The 19160-nt window shown below is 33.2% G+C and overlaps 1 protein-coding gene across 8 annotated transcripts in view; it reads left to right on the top strand.

Annotated features, from left to right (window-relative positions):
* SLC4A10 (solute carrier family 4 member 10) overlaps window positions 1-19160 on the top strand; it is a 357517-nt gene that overhangs the window by 157227 nt on the left and 181130 nt on the right. For all 8 annotated transcript variants that reach the window (XM_074303280.1, XM_074303281.1, XM_074303276.1 and 5 more), the window contains exon 3: window positions 13094-13240. In XM_074303280.1, the coding sequence (XP_074159381.1) occupies window positions 13094-13240 (147 nt within the window). The remainder of the gene's footprint in view (window positions 1-13093; window positions 13241-19160) is intronic.

Raw genomic sequence — 19160 nt, 5'->3', positions numbered from 1 at the left:
TAGTCAAATCCCATTGGCTTCTGTTTTGCTGAACTGAACCAAAGAAGACAAAAGGCTAGTGATTTCTCCTTCTCCCTATGCCTCTTTTTTCCCAAGAGAAACATGTCTATTCTATGAATCTTTCTTGCTTAAGAGTATGTTTGCTTTTTGTTTCACTTTTATTTTAAATTCTGTTTTTCTGAGATGAATGTATTGGTGATCTATGCATTTCATTACTTGAATGCAGCAAAGGAAAAGCAGTAGGGTGAAATGCCTGGGAGATTTTGCAACTGTGGCAAAAATTCACTAGGGAATTTCTGGCTGGAAGCTTAAAGCAAACAAAGAGAATTATTAATTAATATTTTATAACTTCTAAGGTTAAAGAAAAAAAGAAAGATCTGGATCTCTAATAAAGAGTTCAAGAATTTTGATTATAGAGAAAGGAGATTGAACTGATAAGGAAGACATTTGATTCAACTTTTCGTCTTTCAATGTTTTTTCACTTTCAGTTCTATTATGTTTTGTTTTTACATTATATATACATTTAGAGATTACTTCTACTTCATGAGAGCTCTTTTGTAACAAAATAAAACAGTTAAATAAATCAATTCATCTGGAAGTTTATGAAGCATTTTATATTTGTGACATCCTCCCCACCTCTCTTATTAAAATTTAACACAGAGATTAATTTCTTAAAATATGCATAATCAAACTAATTTCCCCAATAGATATATATGCATATGTATAAATACATATATGTTTATGTTGTATAGCTGCACATACATATACATATAAACACACATACATATGCATATATACACATATGCATACATATGTGTATTGTCATTTCTCTGTAATAAACAGATAATAAACAAATAAATAAATAGTGAAATAAAATTTCACCATCAGTGCTTTGGAACTATGGATGGTCTTTCTATTGATCAAAGTTCTCAGCACTTCAAAATTATTTTTAAGTGTTCAATAAATTATTCTGTTTTATTTTGTTCTTCATTACTTTACAAAAGTACTCAAAATTGTTCATTTTAAAAATATTGATATTATAAGTTGTTTTCGTATTGGTCACTTTATTCTGCATCAGTTCATAAGTCTTCCCATAACTTTCTGAAATCATCTGTTTCTTCATTACAGTTGAGAATATTCTATAACATTCTCCAATAATTTAATTTCCAGGTTTGTTTTTTTGCCTAACACAATCACTTGCATGTGCGCGTGCGCACGCGCGCACACACACACACACACACACAAGCCACAATCAATATTTTTTACATAATAGATCTTTTCCTCTTTCTTTACTCTCTTTTGGGTTTAGACCTAGCAGAGATATGCTTGGTCAAAAAGCATGCCATGTTTAGTAACTATTTTTGTTTATAATTCCAAATTGCTTTTCATAATTGTAACCATTTACAGGTCCACAAAAGTACATCACTATGCCTGATTTCCCATAGCCTCTCCAACATTTATCATCTACCTGGTTTTTAAAATCATCTTTGCCACTCTGTTAGATATGAGGTAAAATCTCAGAATTATTTCCATTTGCATTTCTCTAAATTTAGAGATTTGGAGCATTTTTTTCATTTCTCTATAGATAGTCTGTCTTCCCATTAATTCTAGCTTAAAAGGAGAACCAAGCCAAGCCAAAGGAACTGAGAGAGATGACTAGAAAGAAAGCCAAGAAGAGAGGAGGAATTGGTTTAGGTTGCCAGCCACATGAAGATAGGGCCCAGAAAGAGCAAATGAGTAATCCTTTGCTCTTTAGTCTAGTCTTGAAGTCATTCCACTGTATTGTTCAATCTTTTCACTTTTGTCTGACTCTGTGATGCCATTTGAGGTTTCCTTGCTAAGATCGTGTCATGATTTGCCATTTTCTTATCCAGCTCATTTTACAGATGAAGAAACAGAATTAAATAACTTTCCCAAGGCCATATAATTAATAATAACTCTCTGAGACCAAATTTAAACTCAGAAGATGTGTTCTCTCTAGGCTGCATACTCTATCCATTGTAGCACCTATCTGTCCAAACAAGGAATATATATTTCATAAATGAAAGTTGGATTTTATGAGTGTCACTTCAAAAAGGAAAGATGATTCTCTGACTACCCTAAGGTTCTTACTGGAAAGAATCCAACAGGAGACAAATTCAGGAATAGGAGCAATTAAAAAACTGGATGTGAAGGGAGCACTAATAGTCATATTCAGTTTGTGTATTGGGAGCCCACAGTTTGAAAGAGAGACATTGCACATTGACAAAAGGAAAGACTAGGAGCCTTTTGATTGGAAGGCAGTTTAACTGAATTGCAGTTTAAATTTTCAAATTTCAGCATCATTTACAGTTTGAGAATGGCAAAGCCTCCCATATGTCCCTAGATGTTCTGTGCTTTTCTCTCTGATTTGAGTGGGAAATGAAAGAAGACAACTTTTCCAGGTGTTTTGATATGAAGACATAGTTCTTGGACAAAATAGAGTCCCAAGGGGTGAAGAATTGGCAGAACTTATTTTCCTCGTCCCGAGAGCCAACCTGGGAAGTTTTAATGTGATCTGTGTTTTTTGTAACACGATTTTGATATCTGATTGTAGGGCACAGAATATTATTTAGTGAAAAACTAGCTGACCTTTGTATCATTGCAACTTAGGAACTTTGTAGTTTTCTGGTTTGAGGGTCCTTTTTATCACAACAAAGTATAAGGCTTTCTCAGTGCCTTATTAAGCATTGCCACTGTTTCATCAGCTCAAGAGCAAATAAGGTACAAATTGACCCAGCAGAAGAGAAGTAGAGAATAAAAAGGAAACAGCTATCAGAGAAATGGTTTTGTGTAGTGCAGACTGTTGCTAAAGGGACCAAAGGCAACAAGGCCTGCAGTACAGAGGCGTGAGTTCCCCTGAACATATAGGTATTCCTTACTCATGTGACTCTTTGCTAGGTTTCTGTGTGTGCCCACATTCCTCCACAGATACTGCCAATGTTAGTAGATGAGTGTGACCCAGGCTTATATGTAGATGTGATATTTTGCTATCTTTTCAGCAAATGTAATGTTATAATTATTCCTGCTTTGATCTTATAGTTTAATGTTTAAATGATTAGTGTTTAAAAACTAATAGTATCATTAATTTTGTCTAAATGAGAAACCCATTTCAAGGACATCAGGTAAAAAAAAATAGGACTTTATCCCACCCCCAAGTGGCTTATTCACTGGGATCCTAAGAACTTTTGAGTCATATTCACTTCTTAGTAGACCATTTTTGGAATTCCCATTGCTGTTGGTGTGATGGCAACATGAGTAAATGAACCAAGCCAGAGAGATTAAGAAAGGATCTATGCCTTGTGTCACGTATACATTTTATTGTATCTGTTAGACTATAAGCTCATGGAGGACAGAAATTGTTTTCACTATTTTTTCTACCTCCAATGTTTATAATAGTGATCTAACACAAAATAAATGCTTAATAAATGTTTATTGTTTATTGTTTATGACTCTATCAGGGAGTTATACGACACCTTTTATGAGGCAGTTAAATATCACCATGATAGAGTACTGAAAACCTGATTCAGATATAGCTCCAGATACTTAGTAGTTGTATAACCCTTATCAAACCATTTAGGTGCCATCAGTCAATTTTCTGAACTGTAAAATGGGAATAATAGTAGCATCTTTCTTCCAGGGTTTTTGTAAGAATTAAATTAAGTATTGTAGAGTATTTATTAGTACAGTGTATATATATATATATATATATATATATATATATATATATGTAGTGGGTAATTAATAAATGCTTATTTCCTTTCCTTAATTGAAGGAGGCAGTGGAGGAAATAGCAGTAAAAATATTCAGTTAACTGAGGGATTTTTAAATAGTCAGAACTTCAGAAAATGAGGAAGCAAAGAAAGGAAAATGTGGAGGAATTAGCAATGACAGAACGTACTGGCTGCTATCTGAGAAATGGCACAAAGGATTGAGTACTAAGACAAATTACTACCTTCTTTGCCTTCCCATTAAACCTCCAGACTTCTAGTCTTTTGCATTATAAAATTTAGAAGGTAGTAAGATCATCCCCTTTATTTCATCCAATTGAATTTTATCCAGTCCTATTCCCTATTTTTTTTCTTTATCTGTGCTAGTCTATATTCTTGCAAAATATACATCCAAATGCAAGGACCTTACTAAAGAAAGAATGACTTATTAGAGTTCATCTGGAAATGAGTTCACTTTAGTGAAAAGCTATTCCATGATTAAAGTCCATATATATATATATATATATATATATATATATATATATATATATATATATATATATAGTTTTCCATGGATATACATGATTATAATTATAATAAATAATAACATTAGTAATAATAATAATATTTATTTAAGGTTTGCAAGATATTTTACGAATATTATCTCATTTGATCCTTACAACAACCCTGCAAAGTAGATGCAATTATTTTCTCAATTTTATAGATGAGGAAACTGAGGTAGTAAGAGGATTCAAGAGTCTTAAGATGTTAAATTCATGGAATAAATGAATAATAAACCAATAAGTATTCATTTTAATCTAGTAGGGATAGGAGAATTCAGTAGCAGACATGATCATTAATATTAGCAGATGGTGTTTACAATGCCAAAATAAAGGCTAGAATAATTAGATGCACCTTGTCAGAAAAATTTGGTAGAGAAAAGCAATGGCTAGAACATCATCTTAGGTTCCATGACTGGCTGTATTACAATTGGTTGTGTAAGCAGTGAACAAGTCAGTTAATTTCTCTGTGACTTACTGGCTTTATCTATAAAATGAGGGGACTATCCCTTCCAGTGCTGAAATTCTATGGTTCTAGAAGTCATTTTTTGGAATGTAGCTCCTTAAAGGGAGATGTTTACTATGCTACTTCCTTTGTTTAATAGTTAAATATTTTTAAATGTTTGCTTAGACTCATATTAAAGGTATGTCACATATAAATTCTGGAAAAGATTGGTTACTCCAGAACAATATCAAAGGCAATACTTTTATTGCCCCATTTTAATTAGTCTTGACTGTTGCTAGAAAGTTCCAGCAATTGGAATCTGTGATTTTTTTGGTGCCGTTACCAGTAGGGAGGAAATGGAATATGAATAATTGTATGATATAAAAATACAAATTCCATTTTCTATATCTTCTGTGAAAAATACTCTATTAATAAAGCTATTAAAAATAAAAGAAAACCAAAGTTTTAATTTTTTTGGCTTTAAAAAAGTGATTGAGAGGAGATATTTGAGGAATATTTCTTTCCTGACAAGCAATTGGTGGCATTTATTCCATCCTCTGTGTTTTCTCCTTTGATATATTCTCTCATCTTCCTATTATGTGTCATGCTTTGTGCTAGGTGCTGAAGGTTCAAATGAAAAAATTCCCTCATGGAGCTTACATGCCATCGAGGGAAGATGTGTGTGTGTATATATATATATATATATAAAATTAAATGCAAAATATATAACAAATACAAAATAAATTCAGGATGGGACAAATTCTAAAAAACTGAAGAAATCTGGGCTTTTTGTCGGAAGTGGTATTTGAATTAAATCTTGAAATTAAGATTTCAGCTGGTCAGGGTAAGAAAAAAAAAGATTACTAAGCATGAAGACAGCATATGCAAAAATATGGAGTCTTATGTTTAAGAAACTACAAAGAAGTCAGTTTGGCAGAAAGCAGAGTGTGTTAGGGACATCCTAGGTAATTGGAATCAAATTGTGAATGCCAAATTGAGAAATTTATATTTTGCCATAGATGCAATAGGTAAGCATAAATTGTTCGTAAATGATTGAGGATAAGGAAGAATAATATGATTTGACTTTTGTTATAAAAATATCACTGTGGCAATTGATTATATAATGTAGCAGAAAATGAAAAGAGTAGATATGGGGAGACCAATCAGGAAGCTCTTGCAATTGTCTAGGCAAGAAGTAATATGGGGACATTTAATGTTGAGTGGAGAGGAGAGAAAAGATGTGAAAGATGTGGTGTCTGATTGAATAGGGAGAACAATGAAAGTGAAGGATCAAGGATGACTTAAAGGTTAGAAACATAGGAACTCAGAAGTATGTTCATGGTTTTGACAGAAAAAAAGAGAACATTATGCACAAGAGTAGGTTTAGAGGAAATCTGTCTGAGACATGTGGGACATCCAAGTAGACATTCTAAAAAACATTTGAAGATGTGAGACTAGAGCTCAGGAGAAAGCTTTATGTGGATTTGGGAGTCACCTTAGAAATGATGACTGAAGCTACATAACCCAGTGATATAGTCAAGAAAGATGATAGAGAAAAAAAAAAGGATTAGAACAGGGTCTTGGGAAGTATTTGTATATGGGGGGGCAGAAGAGGAATGACGATCCTATAATAGGACAGAGGCAGATTAATCAGATTAGTCAGGTAGGAGAACTACAACAGAGTAGAAAACTCAGTGAGGAAAGAGTATTCTGAAGAATGGCACAGGCAACAGTGACAGGTATTACAAGAGATGTTAAGAAAGAAGAGGAATGAGAAAAACCATTGGATTTAGCAGTAAAGAGATCATTAGAGAGAGGTAGAGTTGTCAGTAAAGCAGCCAAATTATATGAGATTGAGAAGTGAGTGGGAGGCAGAGATATGAAATAAATGAATATAGATAAATTTTAAGAATTTGGCTATGAAAGGGAGGAAAAATATTGCATAACAACTTGAGGGCATTGTGTGGTCAAAGGTTTTTTGAGAATGGATGAATTCAGAGTGTTGTGGGGGGGGGGGGAGAGCAGCAAATGAGAAAACTTAGAAATTACAAAGAAGCCAAAGTAGCAAGAAAACTATGACAAATCTGGACAGCATACTGAAAAGAAGAGATGTCACCTTGCTGAAAAAGGTTCATAAAGTTAAAAATGTGTTTTTTTTTTTCTAGTAGTAATGTATGGCGTTGAGAATTGGATTGTAAAGGAAGCTGAGCACCATATAAACTATGTTGCTAGAGAAGATTTTTTTCAAAGTCCCTCGGGCAACAATGAGATTGAATCATACTGAAACTGAAGTTTAAATATTTTGCCCACATAATGAGGAAACAGGATTCATTAGAAAAGACATTAATGTTGGGGGGGGGGGGGAATGAAGGCAAAAGGAAAAGAGGCTAGCAGAGAATGAAATGGACAAATGATGAATTGGAAGCAATAAAAAAGACAGGAAGATAATGGGGAATAGAAAAGCATGACATGCTATAGTCCATGAGCTCACAGAGTGAGATCCAATCAAAAAAACTGAACTACAAAAGGATTAAATTCCTAGAAGAAATGAGAATAGATGGGATCTAGACCACAAGTAGTGGACTTCACCTTTGAGATTGAAGCAAAAAAGGAAAGAACTAGGGATAGAGTTAAGAAGAATTGAAGTATTGAAATCATTGAGAAGAAGAAACTCTCTTGAGAGATGACTTCAATTTTTTTTTTTCATTAATGCCTGAGGAAGGTTTTCTTCTGATCAGAGAAGAAATGGAAATGACTGACTTGAAGAAAAAGTCTAGAATAGATGATGCTATGGGGAGGAGAATAAGTGTCTACCTAGGAAGAGTAAAGGCTTGATATGCAGCAGTAAAAATCAATGAGATGAGAGTGCAACACTTGATATCAAGAAGATATGGATTTGAATTTTGCCTCTGGCACTTTAGTAGCTGTATTACCATAGAGGCAAGTGACTTAGTCACTTTGACTCTTGGTGTCCTCATCTATAAATCCTCATATGGTTGTTTATATTAAGGTGAGATAAGATATACAAATAAAAGAATGAGATTATTAGAGAATCCTATAGAAAAATTATGTGTAGTTAGGTGGTGCAGTAGATAGTGTGCTGGTTATGGGATTTTCTTGGCAAAGCTACTAGAGTTCTCCATTTCTTTTTCTAGCTCATTTTACAAAGGAGGAACCTGAGGCAAACAGGGTTAAATAACTTAAGTAGGGTCAGACAGCTAATAAGTGTCTAAAGCCATATTTGAACACCGGAAGAGGAGTATTTCTGATTCCAGTCCTGGACTCCTGTTCTCTATGCCACCTCTCTGCCCTAGTGTAGTGTAGGTGACTAATATTTGGTGACTGATTCTCAGCTTTTTCCTGCTCTTCTTTGGGGCTACAATCACATATTAACATTTTTTCCCAAACTCCTTTTTAATTGGGCTAGCTTTCCCATGTGTCTTTTATTTTTCTGTCTTAACTCTGTATTTCACATCCTGTAGAACTCATCTGGTAGAATCCCCCTAATTTTCCCTTCCCTTTCCTTCCAAATTATCTATTGCTCATCTGTAATTATGTTTTCAGTAACTCTAAGCTTCCTCATTTTTTCTTACAGATGTTTTAACTCTTTTATTTCTCTAGATTCCCCCCCCCCAATCATGTTTACTTTACTTCCTATCATATTTTCTCATGGATTTCTTTCCTTAAAAAGCCATCATTCTTAACTTCTCATATTCTCAAATTCTGCCCATAACTTTCATCCATTTTTTTTTCATATATCATGCTGTTAGCTTTTTTAACACATTCTGACATGCATTAAAGAATGTGAGAGAGATTCTGCAGAAATTAAATTATCACAATAATTTTGAGTTTGATTTTGTTACTCATTCTCTAACCCATTTCCCTAGAATAAAACTAAAGCTTACACTTTGTCAGAGTTATAGAACTATTTAATAAATATCATTAAATTAAACTAAATATTTTGTGTTTCATGAAAAACATATCTAGGAAAGCATTTTTCTTCCCCAATAAAAAAATGTTAAAATAATGGTACAATTTAGATTTTTAAAAAGTATATATCCTGTCAGTTCCACTTAACAAATATGTATGAGGGCCTATTGTTTTCAAGACACTGGGAATAAAAGGTAAAAAATGATTATTCCTGCTCTTAAGGACCTTGGAGTTTAATGGGTAGTGAATTTGAAACACGAACAAATAGTAGAATGATCAAATAATGAGAAATATAAAAGATAGTCAGAAATAGTATTGTGAAAAATCTTAGAAAGGAGAGATCTTTCACATGTAATATGTGTAGGAGGAGAAAGGATAGACAAAGACTTCATGAAAAAGATGACTCCTAAATTAGATTTTTAAAGAAGAAAGGACTTCATTAATATATCACATTTTAATTCTTCAGTACTCTCATTTCTCTTTCTCTGCTCATGTATGTACCCCAAATGTGATGCTTTTTCCTCTTCCTTTCACTCAGCCAAATCCTATTTATTTTTCAAGGCCTAGTAGCCATCTCCATTAAACATTTTTTAAAGTCTCTCCAGACTTCATCATCTTTACTTCATAGCTCCTACAGAATTTATAATTTCTACCACACAATTTCATATTGGGATTTTTTTTACCTTACTGTTATTTCATATCTTAGTTCCCTTTCCAATAAAAAGGGGAGGGGGTAGGGGACTTACTAGGATCAAGAGACCTGTAATTTTATAGTAGCTTTGTTTCTGGTTTGCTGAGTGACCTTGGACAAATTATAAAATCTCTCTTGGATTTACTTTCCTAGAAGTAAAAATAAGAGATTAGACTCAATAGTGTTTAAGGTCATTTCCAAATCTAACAATTTTTGAGCTTAGTTTATATGAACCATGAGGGCAGGAAATACATTTTGTAATTCTCTATATCTGCCATGATGCTGACCATAGAACAGCACAAATGTTTGTAAATTTTTTAAAATTTCTATAAAAATTCATTTTGGGATGCTGAATTTTAGACAATGAGCTGCTCTAGAAACTTTACAAACTAAGGAGCCTTAAAATGAGAAAGAAAATAGAATTATTATCCAATCAAATTCATTTTATTGTCAACATGTTTGCTTACACATGTGCCAATTATAGTATTTTGTTTTAAAAAAATATCCAACATGGCATCTTTTGTGTGAAACCTGTAGTTCTTCATTTCTAATTTTTTAAAATATTAGAATATTTTACTAGGACAAGTCAGCACAGTAGAGATGAAAAAGCCCTGGGCAGGAATTCAAGATGGGCAAGGGACCCAAGAGGTGATGTGATTCATTGGAAATAGTGCTGGATTTGGAAACAGGAGATTCAGATCTAAGTTTAGCTCTGGCACTTTCTAGCTTTGTGATCATTAGGCACATCACTTGGTTCTTTTTTAGTCTAGTTTTCTCATCTGAAAAATGGAGATTAATAATAATACCTGGAATCCATGTAGAACTTTAAATTTAGAATGAAAATCATGTTTGAGATACAATTGAAAATTTTAAAACAAAAATTAGTTTGCTTTTCTTTAACCATCCCATGGTTCTTACTACTTCTCCCCTACATTTGGATAGTTGACTATCAAAAAGTTAAGTAAATTATATTTTGACAACTAATGTTATATTTCCACATTTATTGTCTCACTTTTGTATTTACATACCCATGGCTTTTTTGTTTGTTGTTGCTATTCAGTTCTGTTCAATCCTTTGTGACTTCATTTATAGTTTTCTTGGAAATGATGCTGGAGTGGTTTGCCATTTCCTTCTCTATATCATTTTACAATTGAGGAAAGTGAGGCAAACAGAGTTAAGTGACTTGCCCAGCATTACATAGTTAGGCAGCATCAAAAACCAGATTTTAACTAGGAAAGCTAAGTCTTCCTGACTCCAGGCTTATGTAATGAGTAGAATTCAAATGTTGATCTTTCTGACTTCAAGGAGAGTCCTATATAATAATCATTGCACTAGTTGCTAGGGGAATACCATTATTAGCTTCTCTTTTCTTTCTCCATTTCTCTTCTTCCGATATTCCTCTCTCTTATTTCTCTCTCTGGAGAGAATTTCTGTCAGCCTCGAGGTTCTTTGATCTATTGTGACAAATGGTTTCTTGCTGGGTTTTCTGCCTCTGGTAGTCTCTCAGTGATTAAAAATCACGTGGCTTATTCGGCTTCATGTACTTGACCTTTTCAAATGATTGGCAGGTCTAAATGGCTACGGCAACACAGTAATTATGTGCTAGCTGGGTTATGTTCATTTCATGAGAAAGAAAAAATCCTACCACAATGACACAGTTCTTTTGGATAGTAGAAAACACGTCCCCTTCCCCGCATCAGCTAAATAAAAGAAAATAGAATCTTTCTGTTAGTCACAATGATACCTCCCCTTCCCACCTCAGATTCAGTGCATTCTTTAGGCATTATATAAACATTCAATGTACACTCACCATGCCCACCTTAAGGAATTGTTTACTTTATGGCTACCCTCTTACATAATTAAAATGTTTTGAAGCTGCTGATTTTGCTCAGCAACACACTTCCACCCACATTGTTTGAATAATGAAACCCAAGCTTTTCCAGCAAAGTTTATGGCCATAAAGACAATATTGCTTCATAAGGACACCGTAGTTTTTTCATTACAGAGGAAGTGTAAATAGTTCTAAATGAGCATGTTTGTTTACCAAGTACAAAAAAAGTATCTAGTTAAGTTTATCTAAAATTGAAAATATTGAAATATCATTTTATATGAAATCTTTTGAATTCTCACAAATTTTGTTATGAATTCTGACCTTAAGACCCCCAACTTGTGACTTTCCCCTGTCCTGGGACCTATTGGTGGCTAATCAATGAGAATCAGATTGGTTTTGGTTTGAGGTATGGTCCTTAAGAAATCTAGCCAGGCTTATCCCAATATATTTTGGGATGCAAAAGAAAAGGAAAAACTTGATTGGCCACCAATAGCCCAGGCCAAGGCCCATTTGATCATTGTTTGAGTCCTGGTTGATTCAGATCGAATGTAAATAGCATTCATTTTTGCTTTAGCCAGAAACCCTAAAGGTCTTCCTTTCCCAGATTCATTCATTTATTTATTTACATGATTTTTTTTTTTTTTTTTTTTTGCCTAGGTAAAGAAAGGAGATTTTTTGCCTCAATTGCTAGCTTAGCCTTAATCACCTGATAGGTATAGCCTCTGTAAAACTGAGATCTATTGAAAATCTTGGCTTAAAAATGCCAAGATCTCCCATTGCATCCAGGTCCATCTCCAGTCATTGTGGACCCAAATGGCTCTGAAGGGGAAAGTAAGACAGGTCACCTTGCACAGCCCTCCCTCACTTACTTAAAAATCCAATTCACCTGCATGTCCTGGCATCACCTCCCTGATGTCATGGTCCTCTTTGAGAACAAAGGACAAATAACAACCTATTTGAATAAAGTTGGCCCACAAACTGGAAAATCCCTTCCTTCATTCCTTCCTTCCTTCCTTCCTTCCTCCCTTCTTTTCTTCTTGCCTTCCTCCCTTCCTTCCTCCCTTCTTTCCTTCTCTCTCTTCCTTCCTTCTTTCCCTCCCTCCCTCCCTCCTTCCTTCCTTCCTTAAGTGTTTACTCTATGCCAGGCACTGTTCAAAATCCTGGAGATACAAAAATAGGCAAAAGACAGGCCCTGCCCTCAAGGACTTTACAATAGCATGCAATGTTTTGTATAGGATAAACAGGAAATAATTAATGTATTGAATGAAATTAGAGAAATTGGGGAAAGCTTCCTATAGAATGTAAGATTTTAGTTGGTACTATAATTGTTAGTCTGGTAATAGGAGCTGCATTTATGGGGGACCTTTTACATGTACTCTCTCTGACCCAAATAAAGACATTTCCCTGCTTATGATAATGATGCTACATCCTATCACCTCTACCTACTTTCTTAAGACTTTCTTCCAAGTATCCCTTCAAAACACATCTGAAGCAGCATCTACATCTTGTGAAAAGAAGAATGAACGGTTTCTTACCATTCCCTTCCCCAGGAATTTATTTCTCCCTTTTGGTGGAATCTGGAGGTTTTTTGTGCACATTACTGGTTTGCAAGCATTTAACAGAAGCTTTTCACTTTTCACTTGAATGGTAGACCATTAGAAGAAGCTTAAATGCTATATTTATAGTAGTATGTATACCTTGAATGAGATTTAGAAACCATGGAGTTACATTAGACTAATATTACTGTGGGGATTTTAATTTTGTTTTTGTCTGCCTCTGTTAGGATTTTGTAATGTTTTTCACATGTAATAATGAGATCTTTATATTAGAGGCCATCTGCACTGGTGCAATTTTCTGTATTCAGAAAAATCTCAGAATTTAACTTGGGCACTTATTTTCTTAACATAGGTCACCGTACATTGTTTATTGGAGTCCATGTTCCTTTGGGAGGAAGAAAGAGTCACCGACGTCATAGACATCGTGGACATAAACATAGAAAGAGAGATAGAGAAAGAGATTCGGGATTAGAGGATGGACGGGAATCTCCTTCTTTTGGTAAGATATCTCCCTTTCTCCCACTTTATCATTGAAAATAATCAAATTTTGTAGAAAAAAATGACAAGTTTATGGAACTCGCAATACTCTGCCATTTTCTCTATGTACTTTCTTAAGTAATCAATTTTGCTTTGGAGTTTAAAATAGGAAACACAACAGATATCTTTACATATAAATTGCCTTGAAAGAAAGTGGGGCAGAAAAGTTTCAATCTTTATGATTCTTCTTTTGTCTATTTTATCTTATGAAAAGGAAGACTTGTTTAGGTATGAGATGGAGAATTAAAATTTGAACAATAGTGTTATGCCACAGTCTCCTTGAGCTGTTCTACCTCAGTTTCTCTTCACTAGTTTCCCTTATTGTCCTGACTGAGTTTCCCTGAATTGTTCTATCTCAGTTTCTTTAACTGTTCTGCCTCAGTCCCCTTAAGTTGTAAAACCCCTCTGGTTCATTCTTTGAATTGAGTTAAATATAGAAATTATATTGATTTTATTCAATAATAATTTAAAATAAATCCATTTCTTAAAGCAATTAAGTACAAAAATAATTGATAAACACTATTTGAAAAGTATATCTTTTGAAAGTGAGAATTAAATAAAAAAATAAGTGGATATAGTTTATTCCAATAGTTATAGTTATTTTTTGATTCATATATCTTCAATCCTAACTCCTTCTTATCCACTTAGGTGTCCCTAATTCTTTACAAACAAAAAAGCAAACAACCAAAAACAACAAAAAAAAATATTTTGTTGATCCATCTATTTCATCCAGTTCTTTCTCGGTCCTTTCTTTCATTTCTGTTTCTTTAAAAAATCTTCCTGTACTCAAATCTGTCATTTTGTCACCATTTTCTCACTTCTTAATACTTTGTAACCAGGCTTCTGCCATTACCATGATACCAAAATTGCGTTTTCAAAGGTCATCAATCCAGTGACCTTTTCAAAATCCTTAAGCAAGTGAATCTCTCTGAGGTGACACTTTTTGACCATATCTTCCTGAATATACTCTCCTTCTATCTTGATATTCACATAGGAGAGATATTGCATATTGTGAGACTAAGAGATCAAAGTGAGTAGAAATAGTATCATATGGTAGTTTAGAGGAAATATACTCTTGGATCCTCTTGATTTGGAGAATCTGAATTTAATGGAAGCAGATGGTGTAAGAATATCTATCAGATTATGTGGAAGTCCTAGATAATAAAACAGTACTGCTAAATATTTAGAAGTAAAAGTGATGAGAATAAATACAATAGAATAACCATCCTGCTGTTAAGTTAACTGAACTTATTTCCTTCACCTCTATATTTTCTTTTCTTTTCTTTTTTTTTTTCTTTTTTTGAGGCTGGGGTTAAGTGACTTGCCCAGGGTCACACAGCTAGGAAGTGTTAAGTGTCTGAGACCAGATTTTAACTCGGGTCCTCCTGAATTCAGGGCTGGTGCTCTATCCACTGCGCCACCTGGCTGCTCCCCACCTCTATATTTTCACTGAAGTGAATATGGTGAAAGACATCCTAAAATTCTGGTTAATTTTTCCTAAATAGATATTGAAACTCCTCAAGATTTCATTGACTTAGGAGAATAAACGTTCAGACAGGGTATTAATGTTTTTTCCTGTTCACCTTAACACAAAAATAATTTATATAGAGAGAGCTTCAGGAGCTCTCTAGTGGTTGACTGCTTGACCACAGTGAGTGCCTCCAAGGCAAGAGGCTTTATTCAGGAGAATCAATCAAAGCATCCTAAATACATATTCTTATTGAGTAGCAAAATTTCCTTCTGTTAAATGATCCAATTGGGTATCATTTAGTTAAAATATTAAACATAAACTAATATAGATCAGACCTAGCCCAGAATGAGAATGTTTATGCATGTAGGATAGAGTCATGGCCACAAGTACGAAGCGATTCAGATAGAATCCATAAGAATTGAAAAAAGTAACTAATAATTACAGCTATAATCAGATCCACAGTAGCACTAAGAGATTGGAAGAGATGAGTTTACTTCTAATTTTCCTTCCCTCAAGAACCATGCCAGTGGTCAGGCACTAATTATACCTAACATGACTTCTGAGATATTACTCACTGTCTCTTTCTTTTCTCCTGATATTCCTTCACAAAACCCTTTAGTATTTCCTCCTCTTAATTCTTCAGAATTGTTCTAAAGGTTTTCTTCCTTGTTCCATTTTCTCTCTTCCTTTTGCTATTCTCTTTTTTAGAAACTTAAGCATCAAACAATATTTTATTTAGAGAAAAGAAAACTTGCAGAGCAACAAAGAGATAACTGAAAGCAGATTAGAAATTAAAAATTGTAAAATTGGAAGTAAATTGGAAGCCATGAATTAGTAGATTATTTTAAGGGCTATTAATGAATAACAAAGGAAAACCAAAAAGAATACCAGTGACCAAAATGGAATTCAGACAGAGAAGTAAAATGAAAAATTGAGTTAAAAGAAAGATAATTTAAAAGCAGCAGTCATGTGAGGTAATATAGTTTAATTAGTTCTTAAAAGAAGAAATTCAACAGAATATTAAATTATAAGGAAAATAAAGATAAAAGCACTGTAACCTTTGAATTGTTAGAATTCTAATGAAACTTGAAAAAACTGCTTCACTTTTAGTGATGGCACTTTAGGCAACCTCTATAATGGAAGAGTGTAGAAAGGCACATCATCATCTAGTAAAAAGGAGTATTTTTAATTCCTTAGGGAAATGCAAATGCCAGTGTAATTTTAGGTTCTATGGTAGTCATTACAAGACCCTTAATTTTAGGCTGAATTTTAAATTAGCCACACGGACATTTTGACTTTGCTTGCTGGAGAACAAAATAATTCTAAGCCCTAGTGTTCTTAACAGTGAAATTTATCAGTGATTAGTTACAAGGGAAATGAAATTGTAAATAAGCAAGAAAAATTGAGTTGATTTCATACACACACATACATGCATACATACATGTAAACTATGAAAATGGAGAGAATAATGTATAGAATTTAATATTTGATGGGAGACATATCCAAAAAAAATTGGAAGATATGATTAAGAAAGCTGTAATGATAAATTGTGTTAATTATTACAAGATGATCTCTGTCACAAGTGCCCCAGAAATATCTGATTGATAAGGATGCATTTAATACTCTGAAACAGTTGTGATGATACTCTTTTGTGAAACACTTATTCTAATCATTCCTAAAGATTGCTGACATAAGGAGTACAGTCCTTGGTTCTGATTTATGTTCTTTTAAATTCGGTTACCCCAGTCTTACTTATCTTTTTCTTATTTTCTGGAATGTCATATGATTGAAGTATTAGTTTACAGCAAGAAAAATGCTTTGATTTTTTTTGAGGAAAGACATAAAGTGAACTGTATCAGTATGAAGCAATTTCCTTTTTTGATATAATCTTTGAAGTCTTGAATGAGGACCAGAAATAAGACACTTTTGTGGTTTGAAAATTTTATTCTTCTTGTTATAATCTCCCATCATCCATAAGACTTTTGGTGAATATTAATACATGTAGTATATGTACATATTAATATATGTAGTCAATAAATAACACAAGAACTTGAATGTCCATTTAAGAAAAAACACTACTGTTAGCACAGTGCCTTTCACATCAAAATGCTTAATAAATGATTATGAATTTTTAAATTATGTTAGTGTCCATCACTTTAAAAAAGACAAAAAAAGGAAACATCAATATAACAAAAAGTGAATTATAAAAATTCCACTTTACCTCTAATAAATCTAAATTCTAATTTGCATAAAGATGAACATCAGTTGGTTTTAATGGAGCCTCGTTCTCATTAGTATGCAACACTAAACTATCACTCAATTCAAGCTAATTTGATAAACTGGTATTTAAAATCTTGGCCAGAGAAAGAGCCAAAAATGAAGCAACAACAACATCCCAGTGTTAAACAGTAATGCTTCTTGGTGGATACATCTCCTGAAACTGCAAGATCCAGATACAAATTATTCAATACAGATATATGCATGTATTAAATCTATCCAAATAATAGCAAATTGAATGAGTTAGAAAGAAACCCTATTTTAATAATTTTTTTCTCTGATTGTTAATGATATTTTTATTCCTGCTTTTTCTTACTTTGGTGATTAATGGTGTGGGTAATCAGAGACTATTTTTCTATTAATTTAGAAAAGTTTTTTGATACATTCAAAATAAAATCAACTAGAATTTCATTTAACAGACTTTTGTGGCTAACTCATCTAAAACCTTATGTACCAAACTTTCTTCTCAAAGTGTAACTTTCTTCTCAAAAATTTTTTTATCAAACTTCTATTGTCTTCAGAAGTAGCTTATAGACTTGCACAGAAGGAAATATGAGTTATTAAGGGGTTTTTTAGCATATTTTTCCCTAACCATTTATTCAATTTACCTAAATTTTTTAGTGATGATCTTCTGGAATCAAAATTATTTCACAGTATAAGGATAAAACTGGTCATGAGTGAAGCACAATTGTTCTTATGCAAAAGATAGGGTGTTTCTTTTTCTAAAAAAAATTATGTTTTTTGTATTTACATTTTTAGTTGTTCAGTCACTTTTCAATTGTTTGTGACTCTTTGTGACCCCATTTGGAGATTTCTTGGCAAATATATTGAAATGATTTGCCATTTCCTTCTTTAGTTCATTTTACAGGGGGGGAAACAAAGACAAGACAAACAAGGTTAAATGATTTGTCCAGGGTCACAGAGATAGTGTCTAAGGCTAGATTTGTAGTCAGAAAGATGACAGACTTCAGTCTGGGCACCACCTAGAGGCAGATATTTACATTAATCTGAATTTCAAACATTTCTTTCCTTTTCTCTTGAGAGCTATCTGTTGTAACAAAGAATAAAAAAAAGAGAAAAAAAGTTTAACAAGCCTAACTGGAACATCAACCAACACTAAATGCTGTTCTACATCAATTATTTCCTACCATCTATAAATACAAGAGGGAAATGTATTCTCACATTTCTACTGTGGGGCCAAATGGGTCATTATAATTTCACAGCATTCAGTTTTATTTTTTTATTGTTGTTCTTTCTGTTTACATTGTGGTAGTCATCACATGGATAGTTTTCCTGGTTCTTCTGCTTATCTCACTTTGAACAACTTAATAAAAATCTTACTGTAAATTTTTCAAAGGATTATTGATAGTTTGTATTTCTTCTTTGGAAAACTATAAATGTTTTTTGATCATTTGTCTTATGGGAAATGGTTCTTGATTTTATATATTTATGTTAATTCTCTATAAATTTTGAATGTCAGATTCCTTTAAATTTTTTAATGCATGTATTTTTATACTAGAAATAGCTTTATTATATATGTCTATTTTCTTTATTTAATCAAGATTGCATAATTTATATTTTATTCTCATAACACTTTGAACCCCTTTTCTCACATGACATTAATAAGATTAGGGATTGGATCTGTGATTTCATAGATGTAGAAAACTCTCATGAGGATACTCTTATCTACCAAAGCAAAGCAAGTCAGTAATTTCTCTGCAACTTAAAAGTCTTAGAGAATTGTCTGAGGGCACTAAGAAGGTAAATAATTCCCATAGAGTCAAATATTCACTGACACAAGAGAAAAGAATGGAAAAAGCTTTTATTAAGCACCTACTATGTATGGACTTAACACTCTGCTAAGCTCTTTACAAATATTATCTCATTTCATCCTCACACAACCATGGCAAGTAGGTGCAATTTTTCTCATTTTATAATTGGAGAAACAGAGGCAAACAGAAAGTAAGTGACTTGTCCTTGTCACTTTGTTTGGAATTGTCTGAGATTGGGTTTGAACATTTGTCTTCCTGATGTCAGGCTAAGAGTTTTCTTCATTGTACTCTCTGGCTGCTTAGATCTAAGGTTAGCTCTGTGTCCAGTATGACATTGCCTCCATGGGACTTTCATTTCTTAT

This window comes from Sminthopsis crassicaudata, chromosome 3, assembly GCF_048593235.1.
Source record: "Sminthopsis crassicaudata isolate SCR6 chromosome 3, ASM4859323v1, whole genome shotgun sequence".
Lineage (NCBI taxonomy): Eukaryota > Metazoa > Chordata > Mammalia > Dasyuromorphia > Dasyuridae > Sminthopsis > Sminthopsis crassicaudata.
This window is presented reverse-complemented; position numbering and strand designations above follow the sequence as displayed.